Genomic DNA, 17,184 nt, shown 5'->3' with positions numbered 1-17,184 from the left:
TATAATAGAGAAGTGGCTTCTTCGGCGGTCAGCGGCAGCTGACTCAGGTACACAGGGAGAGGGGGAGAGATAGAGGGAGAGTCTCCTCTCTGGGAGGAGGCGAGCGAGGAGATTCCTGGTGGAGTGTTAATGGGGGCGGTTCGTGAGGGAAGGAGAAGAGGATTCAGGAGCTTTTCTGAGAAGGTGACCTTTGAGTCAGTTAATTTCTTGCTCGTTTTGGGTGGATTCGCGGAGTTCATCTTTTCCCCCTTTTTTATAGATTTGCTTGGTTCGTGAACATGTGCTTATTTCGCTGTAGCGTTCTTTTAGATTTTGGTGGTTTTTTTTCTGCGAGTTTCTTTGTTCCTTTCTTGTCGGAACTGTTTTGGACTTTTCCCCATTCCAATTAGTGTTGACTTTGCAGATTCTCTTATTTGTTTGGTTGATTATTTTAGTTTTGTTTCTTTTGTGTTAATCTTACTTAATTTGACTTAATGCAGTCTTTAGCATTTGTAGCACTACCTTCTCACGAATTTCTTTAAGATACGCATTCCGTTCATATCTAGAAATCTGGGATGCAAGTTACTTGCCGATCGTAGAAGTGGACAATTCATTCGTTCCCTTCCATTACAGCTTACAGGCGACCTCCCATGATGGAATCCGATAAGTTGGATGCCTTTTTAAGAATCTAAGCTGGTGGAATCAAATGAGATAATGGATTTAAAGTCACTCGGTGTGATAATGGGACGCCTTGGAGTTCAGTTCTTATGACTATTCATGGGATGCTTAAAATGTCAAAGTTACACTTAGAAACTGAAATTCTTCTACTCTCAAGCACCGCCAGTGATTTATGAAGGACAACAGATAATTAGGTGTACCTGAACAGTTTCTGACTTTCTATATATGTTGAATTTCTCAATTAGAGAAGAAGCATCTGAATTAAAGATATCTTCATATCTAGAGCAGGGAGAGTTGTCATTACTAGTAGAAAGTAGAAACTGATACTCCACTTATTTTATGAAAAAAATAAAGACAATTTAAGACGAAATGAAGTCTCCTTTCCTGAAACAAGTGATCATGCAAGAAGTTTATAACTGTGGGTTCTGCCTATTTAGCAGCTACATCGAATACATGATATCCTCCTTTTTGGTGAAGTAAATAATACTACCTTCTGTAGGGTGAGACATATTTCTACTTTTTCCATCCTTGTTTTTATATATGGCAATGTTTTAAAACCCAGTAACTCTGGATTCAACTCATCAATTATTGACTCGTGACTTAGGCAAGACAACTCAGCGACTCAGGCCAGGTTCTAAGTATTAATTATTCAACATGGATTTTCAATATAAGTCTTGTTTAGCAAATTGCTAACATGCAAAAAAACACAACTACTTTAGAAGTACTATGACAGGCTACAGCCTCTGTCCTGGTTTCCATTGGCTCAGAAATCAGAATCCAACAAACCCTAGCCTAAACATGACAAAACACACACAGGTTCTCATTCTCTATGTTGAGTTCGAGCATCCCAATCTTTTGGAATGAGCTTAGTACCCTGTTCACACATTGTTCGCATTGTGATTGGAGGCCACCATTAGAGAGAGATATGCTGAAATATGTTTGGGGGATAATTAATTGAGAAAGAGAAAGGAGGTCTCAGAGGTGATTAACAAAGAGAGAGGGATATATATGTCTACAGATATCATCATCACAAAAAATGCATTTTTTTGGGAAGAATTTCAAAAAAAGCGATAAATAAATCAGCTGTTTTAAACTTTAAGAAACACCATTTTTTAAAAAAAACACCATTTTTTAAAAAAAACACCAAAACGAAAAAATGCAAAGAAAAACACGAAAAAATTGTTTTTTTCATTTATTTATTTTTTTCACATTGTTAATGCCAGAATGATTGTTTTTGTTTTCTAATTTTTAATTGTTGCAAATCTACTTATTTTTTTATGTTTGCGTTATTAGTTTCTCACTTATTTTATTATTCTCATTTTTAGTTTTTTTAATTTTTAAAAATTTACTGTATTTTTTCTATTTTTTTAAGCTTGCCATATTATACCCGAGAAAAACCTTGCCGTTTAGAACACATTAAAGTTTTTTGAGACTATGATATATATACCATAGAAATGCCAAAAAATTGGACAGGAAAAAAGAGTGAGATGCCTAAATGTTGGAGGAAAAATGTGAGGGAGGACTGGTGAAAAAAGGAAACTTTCGATGTCACTGGTTTCCAAAGGGATGCTGGCGAAGTTGCTGGAATTATCACCCCTCTAAATTCGTCAAAAGGTTGAAGGCTTGAAGCTAGGGTTTCATAGGAGAAAGTTAAACCCGTCGAGGCGATAACGCATAGAGAACATAACCAATGTTATCACTGGCGTAGCGTATTGCGTATCGGTCGGGCCGACCTATACACCGTATCGTAACGTATCTGAAATGTATCGTAACGTATCGTAAAATTAATTTTAAAATTAAAAAATATTAAAAAACAAGAAAAAATAGATAAAAATCATTAAAAATTTGAAAAAATAAACAAAAAATCAGAAATCAAGAAAAATGTTTTCAAATATCAAAAAGATCATCATACATAAGGAACTTTCATGTGTATTGACAACACATTCAAAAATAAGAAATCAGAGATTCAAAATAACATAATAAGCATCCATCACAATTTTCAACTATAGAAACTTACGACGTAGAGTCTTAGGACTTGGAGTCTTAGGACTTAGAATACATCACAATTTCATAAGTTCAAAACATATAGTTATCAACTTTTATGATTCAACGATAATATCTCCCCAAATCGATGAATCCTCGGTTATTTTTGATGAAAATGGGCAAAATCTCTCCCTTCCATGTCTTTTGGAGTCTTTAAATACAAGAAGAAAGAGAGGGAGGAGTGTTTAAAGTTGAAACTTTAAAAATTTAAAAATTTTGTGTTTTTCCCCGTATCGTACGATACGGGGGTGTATCGCCCATATTGTACAATACGGTGCCTGTATCGTACAATACGGGCGATACGCTTACGATACACGAGCGTATCGTGTATCGTAAGCGTATCGTATAGGTTTTTTAGACCTATACGATACGGATAACATTGAACATAACAGAAACCCTGTTGTTGGGCTTCTCTTATGTTTCACTCGACTTACCAAAAGGCCTTGCATATACCTGCTTTTATCTGTTTGCCATTTGACAAATTTCACCTCCCATGACTCACCAAATTTACAGAAACTCGTGAGTTACCCAAGTCATGGCTGAAAGTTGCCAAGTTTTAGTTAAGAAAAGAAAAAAAGAAAACAACCAAACTTGCCTGAGTCTTGTTTGACTTGTGGCGTGACTGAACCAAACGAGTTTTGGGCCAGTTGGGCTTAGTTTAAGCCATAAATGAGTCCTCCTATTGGGTTGACTTGGTGAGGGACGATCTGATTTGACTCGGTTAGTTTTTAAACACTGATGTGTAGTTGTAAGTGTCTCGGTCATGCATTTTTACAGTGTTGGCATTGTTGACATAAAAGCAAGTGATCTTCAGCTTTGAAAATTTAGTTGTCCTACCTTATTGAAATTACACCTATACTATAAGTGAACAAGCTAGAACACTGCTGTCTTTTGTTGTATCTTAGATGCATAATGTGCATCTCCTAGAACTCTTACAGCTTTTCTCAAGTTATAAGGAGTTCAAAAATTTCTTGGTAATAATTTTTTGGAGCATGTATAGCTATTGTTTTCAGAACAACTGTAATAAAAGATTCATAGTGGACTGTTCATGAGAAAATTAGATAGAGGAAAGGAAAAGAGCATTTGCTATTTCTTTTGAAAGTTATATGTAACAACAAGGCTGGAATAAGAAAGGTAAAAAAAGGGTGTATTTTAGATAACAGCAATCTTTTAGGGAAAGTTTGCTATTAGTATTTGCTAGTCTCTTTATTTGTTGAAGTTGGTTTCTTATAGGCTTGCAGTATGAGAAACTAATATTTCTGCAGTCTCTACCTGCTTTATGAGACATTGAATTACAAGGTGTCATAGATGATATTGTAGCACCTAAGTGTGCCAGACTTCTGTTACAAGTCCTAATATGGCACGGAATTGATGTGACTGTAGCTTGTAACTGCGAGACTGCTGAAGACTGGTGGTTAATATAGTTGGTGATTGTTGTTGTTGTCGTTGTTCATGTTATTGTCTTTTGGCTTTTTTTTTTATGTTTTGCTCATCCTGGGGTGTGATGGTTCTTAGGTTGTTGGGTGCTTGCCATTGTTATAGAACAAATTCTCTGAAGAAATTTCAGAAGGTTGGTGCATTTGTCTCGTCTCAGTGCATGGCGTCTGCAGGTGCAGTGCCTACTTTGGCACTTAGAAAATCCAATAGCAATGCAACAGGAATGGATAAGCTGCCAGAGGAAATAAATGAAATGAAGATAAGGGATGACAAGGTATACAATTATCTATTCCATCTGTTTGATCTCTCCGCTTCTTAGGGGAATCCTTTTCAAGAAGCTCTCCATTTTTTCTTGTCCTTCAGGAAATGGAAGCAACTGTTGTCGATGGAAATGGCACTGAGACAGGGCATATCATTGTAACAACAATTGGGGGTAAAAATGGTCAACCCAAGCAGGTAGGTGTCATAACTGGATGAAAAACCACCCTTTCTGAGGTGCAAGTGTGAACTGGACTTGGTTCTGTAAACCATGAAATAAAAGGAAGTATGAACTATGAAGAGTAAAAAACTGGTCCAAATTAAATGACCAATATTGACAGTGCTCAGAATCAATCATTCTCCTTGTTCCCACTTTCCTCATAGTTGTCAAGATAGAAACTGTTAATTGTCATTCATATCATCCCTTTTTCTTCTTGAATGTTATGTTCTTTTCTTGCTGTTTCTTTTGTTTTCCCTGCTTTCTTGTTCCTATTGCATTCATAGTGCATCAGACACAGAATATGCCATTAGACCTATAAATTATAATATGTCAGTTAAATTTATTCTTCTTGCCTTCTTGGGTATGGAAACCATGAACCTCAACGAATTATTATTAAATAGGTCCATGATGTTGGTACTGAGTATTTGGCGATTGTCAACTTAGCAAACTTTCTGAACACTTGGATGGTATAGCTTGTTTACATCAATTCCATCTGTTGTTTTATTCTTTGGTTGGCCGCCTTTTGTAGCTCAGGCTGACAAGGGATAGCTTGGAAATAATGTAGTAATCTTTATATAATAGGTGTACTTACTTCTTAAGTTGCTTCCCTTCATCTCAGACAGATGTCCATGCCTGGGAACTTTTGAATCATGCTTGTTGCCAAAAATGTCAATTCTTTCTCTAATCATGTTTTCCAATTTCTCTTCAGACAATAAGTTACATGGCTGAGCGTGTGGTGGGGCATGGTTCCTTTGGAGTTGTATTTCAGGTGAATGTTGTGAACTTGTGATCCAATGCGACCTCACACTGGGGTTACCTTAACATCTTCCTCATTCCTCATCATGAAGATGTATTTCTTCTCAGGGAAAATGCTTGGAGACAGGGGAGACTGTGGCAATTAAGAAGGTGCTGCAGGATAAGCGATACAAAAATCGTGAGCTGCAAACCATGCGGCTTCTAGATCATCCTAATGTTGTTGCCCTCAAGCATTGCTTCTTCTCAACTACTGAGAAGGATGAACTATATCTGAATCTTGTCCTTGAGTACGTACCTGAGACTGTTTATCGAGTTGTGAAACATTACAGCAGGATGAACCAGAGGATGCCTCTAATTTATGTTAAACTGTACACTTATCAGGTTTGTCTTCGCTTACTGTTTGTTTCTGTTGTCCTAGGAAAGTGGATTGTAATGAAACTTTTCATGCTTATCTTTTTTGCGCACTTCATCTCTTCAATTGTGATTTTCTTCTTAGTTAGTTTACTTCTTGGCAGACTACAGAATCATGATAGAAAAAATCTTTGGTCTTTTGTATGTTCAGTGATATAGGCTGACATTTATCATGACCAGATCTGCAGGGCATTGGCATATATTCATGGTGGTATAGGGGTTTGCCATAGGGACATCAAGCCACAGAATTTGCTGGTCCGTATCCAAAGATTGTTTCTTTCATGTTAAGGGACTCCCTTGCTTACTAATAATCTAAAATCTGCAGGTTAATCCTCACACTCACCAGCTAAAATTATGTGATTTTGGAAGTGCAAAAGTTCTGGTAAGTTGTACAAATTATGACTGCTTTTTGCATCTCAACATAGCTTGTTTCTGTTTGAGTTTCTTTAGTTAATGGGTTTCTTCTTAGCTTTGGAATGCAATTTATATGATTTTCCAAGGTTTCTGGATAGATTATTGGTCATCCTTGAGTTTCAATTTATGTTGCATAAGATTATTTAGATGGTAATGGTTACTGGTTCATTATGTCCTAAAGCAAGCAATTTGAATTGTCATCTGTTTTATTGTCAAGTAATTCTTTGCGCTTCATGTCGAGAGTTGGCGTTTTCAACTGCCCACGGAGCCCCATTATGCTAAGACTCTAACAAACAAATTTTCTGGCTTATTTGAATATCATGGTTTTGATACACTATTCCCCTGTACTTTCAGCAGTCTTTTTCATATTATCTTTGTGACATCTGCTAATTGTAGGAGTACTGTCTTGCAGCATCAACCCATGTTAAAGGGCTAGTTGCTATCTTGAGATGAAACATAAAGGAATTAGAATGAAACATCAAGAACGTATATATCATGTTTCAAATCTGAATTTTCTGCCTGTATGTTTTTTGCTCTTGCATCAGATTTTCCTGCCACTTTGGTTGTTCTTTCTTTTCGCATCTTGTAGTTGTTGTAATTATTCTTTTACACTCTTTAGTTGTTCATTTACTCTCAGGTCAAAGGAGAACCGAATATATCATACATCTGCTCTCGTTATTATCGTGCCCCTGAACTCATTTTCGGGGCCACAGAGTATACTACTGCTATTGACATGTGGTCAGTTGGATGTGTTCTGGCTGAACTGCTGCTTGGCCAGGTTTACTTTCTCTTTAATGTACCAAGGGTCCAGACATTAGTTTGCATTCAGTTTTTTTTTTCTTTTTTTTTTTTTCTGGCAGTAGTTTTAATTTGGTTGGACTTAGTTTACTTTAAATATAGAAGCTTCTGAATTGCTCATACGCTTTTCTTTCTGGCAGCCACTCTTCCCTGGAGATAGTGGAGTGGATCAACTTGTGGAGATAATCAAGGTGACACCATCCAAGATTTCATCCATATTGGAGTAGTCTAAGTCAAACTTGGGAAGAATTATTACAAGTTTGTTTATGTTAATTAATTTTCAGGTTCTTGGGACACCTACTAGAGAAGAAATTAAATGTATGAATCCCAACTACAATGAATACAAGTTTCCACAAATCAAAGCTCATCCATGGCACAAGGTCAGACTTTACAAGTGATTCAACTCTGCTTATTAATTTTTGTTTCTCTGTCATAGTGGCTTCCTTGTAGAAGTTGGCGGAGTTATCCTTCTTACTACTGTCTGCAAACTTCATGTCATCACAAAATTGTCATCTAATTTATGGAATTATTGCAAACTTATCAACGTTTCCAGTAGCTATTTCTTCGCCGTTAAAACATGATAGTTTCAATTGTTCTGAAAATATCATCCTTTAATGAGTTAGTATCATGCTAGAATAATTTTGAAAATATTAGTATTATTTATATACTTGCAATACCTGGTGTGTTCTTAACTGATACTTTCTATGTGACAAGACTGTTTTGTTGAGGCATTCTAAATAAGAACCAAATTTTTGGATATATGGTGAGATTTTCTGGCAGAGATTTTCAGGAGAACAAGATTTCAGAGTATGGTGTGTAGGCTCCCTATAGCTTCCTGTTAACCGAGTTTCGTTTGCTCTTTTTATTGGCTCGAGGTGTTCAGTTTATGTAATTGGGACTTACTCTTCTGTATGTCACGTATTAATATCAGCTATTCCGCAAGAGCATGCCACCAGAGGCAGTAGATCTTGTCTCAAGATTTCTTCAGTATTCACCAAATCTGCGTTGCACCGCTGTAAGTTCATTGCTTTCCCATTTAGCTACATCAACATTCTAATGTTGCAAAAAAAAAAAAGGCCAAACCGTTCTGTGCTTATCATTCTACCACATTTTCTGACTTTTTTGGATTGAAAATGTTCACATGTTCAGGTGTACTCTAGATGTATGTCTTCATTATTTTTTGGGTTTCAGGAAGGGAAAAGGACAGGAGTATATAGTGTTATAGCACAAAACTGCATTCAACATTAGAGTTTCGTGGATGGATTCCTTGGGCTTTTTGGATACACTGCAGATGTCTTGTTTTGCTTATCTGTATTTCTCTTGACTCTGGAGCTACGAACACACTAAAATTTTCTCAAAGATGCTGTTGTTTGGATATACTCTGAAGGTTTTATTTTTTTCAGGACAGAATGTGAACTAGATGCATGATAGATAGCAATTATGTGTGTAATTGCATAAAAAGCTAAACTCTTACTCAAGTATTTGCTATTGCTCTTCATTCTATATTTCATTAACAAAAGCATTGGTGAAAATTCTAATTAATACTATTGCAGCTTTACTTAACTTTTTTACTTGGTTGTCAGATATAATATCATTCTTGTGTCTGAGTTTTCTTTTTTAAACACATTGGGTACAGTTGGATGCCTGCATACATCCATTCTTTGATGAACTTCGTGATCCGAATACTCGTCTCCCTAATGGTCGCCCATTGCCGCCATTATTCAATTTCAAACCCCAAGGTTCTCTCTCTCTCTCTCTCTCTCTCTCTCTCTCTTTTCTCCTCTCCCGCTTTCTGTCTGACATGAATATGATCTGCATAGAGCTCAAAGGAGTGACATTGGAGCTGCTGGAGAAGTTGATTCCAGAACATGCACGGAAGCAGTGTCAGTTACTTGCTCTTTAACTTATGCAGTGTATGACTGTATCAAAATCCATGATGTTATTGTAACATATGCGCAGTTGAGATTAAGGAATGAGACCAGCCTTTGTTATGTATTTCCATAGCGCTGACTAATAGTGCTTAGTGGTTCTAATTATAGGGATTTAGTTACTCAGGTATGCTTGAAGCTTCTCATATTTGTACGCCGTTTCGTATGTAGTACTTAATCCTAGGAAAGCTTGAATGTGAGGCTAGTCCTTTTTTGTTCTACTATCATCTTTGTATTAAACTGTTCTTTGTGTTTGTTTTCAAAGACCTTCATATTCCTGTATTTAAGAAATTCATAAATAGTTGCTGGACAACTCTATGGGAGGTAGATCCTACCAAATTGGTCAGTGAGCGTGATTGAGTGTCTGGAGCTTGGCATGGTTAGTCTCATGTCTCTAAAGTTTAGCATGCTTATTCTTACTTTTGGCTGCAATTTTTAAAAAATATCTATCTGGTGAAAAACTGATTTGCTGTTTTTGATCAAAATGTATTTGAGTCCATGAGAATAGTTTCAAAACTAAAACTTAGGGTTATCAATTTTGATAGGATACGGCACTTTCTAGAAGTTACTTTCAGATGTGGAGGATTCCTTGCATTTGAAACATGACTCATCTCATTCTTCTATTGCTTTCTTGCCCCCGCTTGTCTTATGATTTATTCACGTTGTTACTTTTCTTGCTACACTTCTGACGTGCTTCTCTTATCATTTTTTCCTGAGTTCGTAGTCATGATTTTGTGTTAGTATTAGTTTTGCATTGAAGGATACTATTTTTCAAATATATATATATATATATATATATATATATATATATATATATATATATATATATATATATATATATATATAAGCTTCAGTTGTACAAGAAGCTATTGTTCCCAAGATTTATCTTATTAATTATTTTTTATACCTCAAAATGGATATTTTTATTTTTCTTATTGTATTGAATGTGAACCTTTGTGCTAATATAGCTTTATTATAGGGATGTTTAGCGGTACTGCTGGTTAAAGGTTGGTGCTGTAAGTGTATCTTAACTAATTGCATATACAACTCTGTTTTAAGATTATAAGGCCTTTGATTTTTTTCTTTCTTTAATCTTCAATAATAGCATATAATTTTATTGACTGAAGAAATCTAAATTGCATCTTTGCATTCCATTAACTAAGTTTTATTTGGTAAAATTTTTTATTAACCACTTAAAGTATATAGAGTAACTTCTTGTTATAGTATCTCATGAAGTTGACTAGACCACAGTTATAATGTAGACATATGAAAATCTGGCATTATTCGAAAATGTATAATGTACTAAAGTATAATATATCATGACAAGTAGTTCGAGATGAAAACAAATTTTCCTAGTTTATGGGCAGCAGGTGCTGAAAGTCTTATGTCAGAAAATGACCTTCCATGTGATCCTCTTCCTAATTAATGTTGTCAGGGAACTTACGAATTCTTCCTCTATCTAGTTACACATTGAGCCAAATTCTTGTTTATGCTACCAATCTATTGTACCTTACATAATGCAGCTCCAGTTGGGCACATGGGACGTCTACCCGAATGTTTATTAGTAATAGCCTATTAAGACTAGCAGCCTCCTTTCCAATTCGCTATGATGCAAGTGAAAGCACATACTTTCTGCGTCCCTTCTTTCTTGTGGTGTTTGTTGGTGAATGACTTATAACTCTGTATGGATGATCTGTCGGTCTCTCTTCCTCTTCTCTGAAGCATCATGGCCATAGCTCAGTAAACAATCAAGAGATGGAATGACAAGGCCATATTTGAATCCAATGGCGTTGTTGCAGAAGGCCTTTGCTGTTCCATCATCTCTCCGCAGGTTAATATTAGCTAAGACGATCTTGCTGCACGGCACTGTGTCACTGCACGCTAACTTGATAGCATTTGGAGTCGCTGAAGTTCCACTGATATTTATGTACATCACTTCCGTTACGCTTACTGCTGACGTCTGGTAGTTTCATAAACAAATAGAAAATGAGCCTTTTGTCAGCTAGTCCCAGTATAAAAGGTATAGGAGAGGAAGCATGCACAAATATATGAAAGTCAAGGGCTAACTTCGCTGTAGAAAAATCAAAATGCTTTTAACCAAGACAAGAAAAGTAAGAAAGGTTGCAAAACTACCTTCTGGATGATGCTTTTGAGCTATTTTAGGATTATTACTTTATTGGACCAGCTTCAGTGATGAAATTGTTCTCTTTCTGCGAAGCTTTTCTTTTTTGGGTTACCAAGATGCTATTAATTTATATGAAGATGGAGATCTTGTCCGATCTTCTATTCTGGTTGAGGTGACTGGTTGGTTTGTGAAAGAGCAAGTTATGGGTGCCGTGAGTAGATTTAACTTCCTTTCGAATCAATCATTAGTTGCTATCCCTGTTTAACGATTTTTCGAGATGCTATTTGCCTGGTAAAGTGAAGGAAATTTTGTTGCTCGAAAATATTTGAATTTTTATATGTCTAGGTATCATATGTTGCCACAGGACAACGGGAGTGGTGGTAAATTTTCAATAAAGCTTTTGGAACTATTGTTCAGTTGAGCTGTTAAAATGTAGCAGAATCGTTTATAACTTGAGTTCTTAGGAATCTTTAGCATTTGATATTTTGAAACAGCTAGTGAAAGGGTAATTACAAAATGATTTTAGACAAGGCTCTTCCTCTTGTATGTTAGCTGTTGATCTTCAAAGAAGGCAGTTATCTAATGAGATTTTCTATATAAAATGTTTGCTGCTTGGCATGTATAGAAGATGGAACTCATATGGATGTTTATAACTAAATATTTACGAGTCAAAACGCCTAAACTTTTGGGCAGCGACATGAAGGTTCTACTTTAGGATAGGCAAAAAGAATTGCTAGTTTACAGGCCTACCTGGTTTGCACAAGGAGTTGGTGAATCGCAGTAGAACTGGTCTATGATGATTGGGTTGCTGACATTGTTCATACGAACGTTCTGGAACCTTACTCCTCTTAGATAGCCTGAACCCCCCTGTTCAAAATCAGTTTGTTTGTTAATCACAAACAGTTGCTTGTTTAAGCTACTAACCTCATGTCATAATGCTGCAAAAACGATTACAAAGCACAGGAATGCTGGGCGACGGCCAGGTTCAAGGATTTGTCTGCTAACTTATCAGGTTGGTGGTGGAGATGTGGTCTGTAGACCAGGCACTGGCTCCCCTCTTCTTTTTGGAACGGAGCCTCTTCGTTTGGTGCTCGGTTTGGTTTTGTTTGGAACAGTGTTCGCCGCCGTTTGTGCGCTATTTACCTGCCATGTTTTTATTCTGACACCATTCGTGGTCCCTGTAAGAACTGCATTGTCCAGAACCACGCCAATGACCGCAGCAGTTGAATTGTCTTTACCAAGGCTTCCGATGCTGTGATAAACCAAGTCAGGTTAAAATTAAAGTTGCTAGTGTACTAGGAGGAACCAGTTGACTCTGTTCCTGGTCTGGTTCCTTCTCAGACATGGCATGCAGCTATGTTCATTTTAGTTCCCTGTTTCCAACGCATTGCTTGCTCTAGTGGCAAAATCAGAGGTCTACCCATGTGCACAGTTTGTGTATGTGTAAATATGGAATGCATATTCTATAAGAAAACAATCACATACCTGATCCCATGTCCTGGTCCACACATGATGTTTTTCATCTTGATGTTTGAGGTGCCGTTGACAATGGAAATGCAGTCGTCACCTGAAACCAGCAGACATGGTTTATCATCTTCCTGTGAGATTGCTACAGTTACTCTTCACTTTATATTTTCCAAATAAAAGGGGACCAATCTGGAAGTTGATAAGCCCCACTCTCTTGACATGGTCACATGCCATGCAGAATGCATTTGATATTCTCTTCTTCAGTTGCTCTTGTTCAAATTTTCCGAAGGCAAGCACCTGAACTCATCAGGGAGGCCCTGCGGACATCTGATACTACCAGAATGGTGGTGGACTGGCTCTTAAGACTAGACAAGTGCGAACTTTGGCCATTATTTTGGTGACAAGAAAGTCGATGAGATCAATTCTTGAGTCGCTCTTCCACATCTTTTGTTGAGCACTCATATCGGTACCTGCCCTCCTTGTTTTAACACCACCTGTACCAAAAGTTGTTGAGGTACGATTTCATGGACACATGACTTCGTTCTAAAGGGGGCAGCGGGGCTGTTTGGTACTAATGGTTCTGTCCCAAAATTTACAGTAGATTCATGAAACGCTATGTTAAAGTGTTCTACAAATCAGCCCTAACTATTGAGCAGTTTCACTAGACTAATAGTTCTTAACTGGTGCCAAACGGCCTCTAACGTACCTACTTCCATCCCAGCTCTAGTAGTAAAATCTTTGGTCGCAATGAATAACCTGGTGCTGTTATTCTTTTTTAGAACTGCGCTGTTAGTCTGATCTCAGGGGGATTTGAAGTCTGACGTATCCCTTCTCCCGATATATGTGGACTGTTGTTCTTGAGAATGGCTCGCTACTTAAAAGAGTGACAATCTTTCATTATAAAAGCTATTGGGGGCTGAGGAATTGGGTTGATCAAGGAGGAGGATGAACCTGTTCCGATCTTGCTGTTTTGGATTACAATGTTGGTGGAGTCGCTTATGTGTATGCCGTCGGTGTTGGGGCTGTTGTGTGGTGCCTGGACGTTAAGTTCGGACACACGGACTACTTGCGAACGGGATACAGTGAAATGGATCTGCTGGCTGTCCTTGAGGTTCAGGCTCCTTACCCACACTGCAGAACTCGAGTCAATTGTGAATGCCTGTGCAGATAAGCCTCTCTAGTTAGCTTGCATTTCAAGTACTCACATGTAGAGAAAGAGAGAGAGAGAGAGAGAGAGAGAGAGAGAGATCTTACTGTGGGAGCTGGCCTGCATGGCTGCACAAAGAAATGAAAGCCATATGTTAATTCCTTCTCATGGTCACAAGGGCAAATTTTGGGCTTCTCAATGAATTCAACAACAGAAACTCAGAAACCACGGACCAAAGTTGGTATGTGAAAGATATCTATGCTGTTCTGAACATCAAAACAATGTTATAGAAATGAGAAAGTGGGTTGCGTTTTCTTTATCGACTTGCTGCGCTTGGGATCATGAGGGCTGCCGAACTGTTGCAAAAAGAGAATCTATGCGCTGTTCTGAACACCAAAATGTCTTGGTGTGGCTTCACCCTTTCACGGCAAGAGAGCCTTATTCACCATCAAACTCCTTTCTTCTTTACAGCCAAAACTACTTGAAAATCAAAAGGAGCTTTCAAACACTTTGTTGGGTTTGTCACTACAAGAAACTTGGAAATCGCGATTTGCGAACACATGGAAAGGATATTCTCATGGGAATGTGAGGTTTCCAAACAGAATGAACTCTAGCAAGCTGGGTTGATCAACCAGAGGTGACGGCGTGTTCTACTTCCAGAATCCAAAACGACAGATTACCTGGTGTTGTATACAACATTTTTTTGTAATGTTCACTTAGGGGAAATTTCTTTGGCATAAACCTCTTAGGCTATACTTTTATACTTCTCAAGTTCTGATTTTCTTTGCTGCCTGATTGCGCTACACCCTTTGAGGTAATGTTTTATACAACTTCTACACCCTTTGAGGTAATTGTGCCCTATTAATAGGTAAATAATGGTATGTTCATTCAACAATCGATTAAGTACGAGGCGTTTTACCTTACTAAGTTAAACCACCAAGTAACCTCAACTGCACCCCAAAAATGCCGTCCCTGCATCTGCATTTAATACAAGGTATATCCCGATTTGGATCTGTATTTGCATGTTTTGCCATATTTGAAAAGCACATTTGGATATTTCAAAAAGGCAGTATAATATGATAAGCAATGGTTTAATGCCTCGGCAAGACCTTATTGAACGCCCATGCTTAATTCATAGATATTGTGACATCTACATAGTTTCCTCAGTTAGAAAGAAAGAACGAGATCAGAAGAAATGGAGCTCTTTCTGAGGCAAGGCATCAAGGCTCCATTTCTGAGAGCTTCAATGGCTGCGCTGAATCTGCCATGGTTCAACTAAAGTGGAAAAGAAAACTTGGAAGAGATGGGAGGCAATTACTTTTGTCTTGTCGATCTTGCAAGATGATGCCCACCAATTGTGGCCTGAACCGTTGATGAGCCCACCACCTTGAAATATCACGCCCCTCAGGCCGGAGAAGAAAAGCCATGTTCTTGGGCTAGCAGGATCCCAGTCGTTTGGATCATCTGGCGCCACAATTTCTCCTGAAATCTGTAAGAAAATTACGGAAGTTAAACCTACGTGACTCGACTTCACGAAACACGCCATTACAGCAGCTCTTGCTTTGCAGAATTGCATTTGATTCCGATAACTAGAAACTTCATTCACAATCAGATTAAGTTTCTTGGAACAAGAACATTGTTCCTTTAGCATATTTTGAAAGAAAATGTGTTGCAATAACACAATGCCCCATGAACCCATCTCCAGGCCAATGCCGCTCTCCCCACTTGCACAAACACATGTCATCTCCTTCCACCACCGTTTAATTCTGCTCATATCACTTTTCCTGTGAGTGAATGGCTAATCCTACCACTTGATCAAAAGCAGAAGCAGAAGCCTCCCTTTTCCCTATCTCTTTAAGGTCAAGGGCTACTTTGGTGTCTTGAAGTCTTCAACTTGTATATTGGTGTCCCACCTTCTACGGTATAGATAGATGGTTGATACTACGAGAGTTTAAAACTGATACCGGCCGCATACCCCACTTTGTCCGATGCACCAACCTTCTCGGCGATAATCTTGTTCAGATTTTTGTTAACAAAATATCAAACAACAGCATAAGCTATACCTGAACAATCAAGTTACCAGCGCAAGGCCCTCCAAACCTCGCCGCTTTGACCAGGTAAGTCTTCCTTTCAGGCACCAGCAGCACAGCATTTGAAGTGTTACATGCCACCTTCCATGCTTGCACAAATGCCTGTACAAGACAGAGAAGAACAGAGTCAGCGCGAAGCTCGAAGCCCACAGGGTCGGGTCAACTGGGCTTCATCGCCCGAGCCAACGCGAGTCCAGCTGGTCAAAGATCAAGACCTATATGGCAAATGGGTCTGCCATATTAGCGCATCATGCAGCTTTACATTCTCAAAGTTTCCACAATTTGTTACCTCAGTGTCGTCAGTGATCCCATCTCCAACAGCTCCTAGACTGTCAATATTCACCAGTGTTCTTCCAATGGCATCGCTCTGCAACCATGGAAAAAACTGCACCTCATCATCTTCATCCTCTCCTTTTCCCATCCTTTGATCCAACATTTGAATGTACCCGAGATCATCAATTCGGGCTTCAATTCGGGAAGATGCGATCAGCAGAACTAGAAGCAAAAATAAGCTCTGCTCCATTATTTTGATGAAACATGACATGAATGCCTGCTAAATTTACTTATATATATAAAGAGTGAAAACGAAGGATCTTTAATAACCATGATTTTTTTGTTTTTTAGAAGTAATGGCAGAAATTGCAGGATCATAATATAACTTCGCTTTGAATGGAGATGAAGGTGGCGGCACAAGTCACCGTTCCTGTGCCTTTTCTCCTCCTTGAAGCAAAAGGCAAACAGCTCTGCAACTTGCTTCAGCCTCCAATGCAAATTCCACACACTGTCAGTCTGTTACATATACATGCAGCAGGCATGTACGCCAAGCAAGGTGTTTGACGCACATCCGATTGCATGTGCGCACGCACACAGGGACACAGTATTTCACCAAAAAAATGCTTGAAATTTTAAAGAAGAAAAATATTCATGTTTGAAAAAACTTGTGTTTAGCCGCTTAAATTAATATAAGACTGGTACCTAATATAAACTAGTGATTGAAGTCGTGCAACAATTATTTTTATGGGAGTTAAAATTCTCAAGCTTGAGCAGGTATAGGCCCGTCAGGATAAGTGCCCGAACTTCGACACAAAACTTGAGCTCGAGCTCGAACTCAACTCGTTTAACACATTTAACTTGTTTAGATGTTAACTCATTTAAGGTTAACTTATGTAAGCATTAACTCATTTAATTTATGCAAGCGTTAACTGGTTTAATGTGAAACCGGTTTTGGCAATACTATATAAAGTATCGGTTTTCAAGTCGAGTCTAATATAAACGAGTCGAGTTCCTAAAACTCGAACTTGACTCGTTTATCGTTTCGAGTCTCTTTGTAAGCTCGAACTCGGCTCGTTCATAAACGAGTCGAGCTCGAGTTGGCTCGACTAGTTGTGCAGCCCTAAACTATTGGGTAAAAGAATTAAACCGGAGCTTAATTT

At 38.1% G+C, this 17,184-nt stretch overlaps 2 protein-coding genes across 2 annotated transcripts; one reads left to right on the top strand and one right to left on the bottom strand.

The window, feature by feature from the left end:
- On the top strand, positions 1-9,143 carry LOC116264212 (shaggy-related protein kinase epsilon). The gene is made up of 13 exons (XM_031644305.2): positions 1-183; positions 4,216-4,411; positions 4,501-4,593; positions 5,325-5,384; positions 5,480-5,752; positions 5,963-6,037; positions 6,108-6,164; positions 6,834-6,974; positions 7,135-7,185; positions 7,279-7,374; positions 7,926-8,009; positions 8,631-8,733; positions 8,815-9,143. Exons 2-13 carry the CDS (start codon positions 4,298-4,300, stop codon positions 8,895-8,897), a joined length of 1,230 nt encoding a protein of 409 aa, XP_031500165.1. The 5' UTR covers positions 1-183; positions 4,216-4,297; the 3' UTR covers positions 8,898-9,143.
- A 993-nt stretch (positions 9,144-10,136) lies between these two features.
- On the bottom strand, positions 10,137-16,274 carry LOC116264485 (probable polygalacturonase At1g80170). The gene is made up of 9 exons (XM_031644752.2): positions 16,041-16,274; positions 15,725-15,853; positions 14,980-15,150; positions 13,769-13,789; positions 13,466-13,673; positions 12,533-12,614; positions 12,191-12,299; positions 11,798-11,914; positions 10,137-10,882 (listed from the first exon to the last, which is right to left on the bottom strand). The coding sequence occupies exons 1-9, from the start codon at positions 16,272-16,274 to the stop codon at positions 10,595-10,597; spliced, it is 1,359 nt and encodes a 452-aa protein (XP_031500612.1). The 3' UTR covers positions 10,137-10,594.
- Positions 16,275-17,184: the final 910 nt, after the last annotated feature.

The sequence above is a fragment of the Nymphaea colorata genome, chromosome 11, assembly GCF_008831285.2.
Source record: "Nymphaea colorata isolate Beijing-Zhang1983 chromosome 11, ASM883128v2, whole genome shotgun sequence".
In the NCBI taxonomy this organism is placed as follows: domain Eukaryota; kingdom Viridiplantae; phylum Streptophyta; class Magnoliopsida; order Nymphaeales; family Nymphaeaceae; genus Nymphaea; species Nymphaea colorata.
The sequence above is the reverse complement of the archived record's forward strand: the minus strand, read 5'-3'. Positions and strand labels throughout refer to the sequence as shown.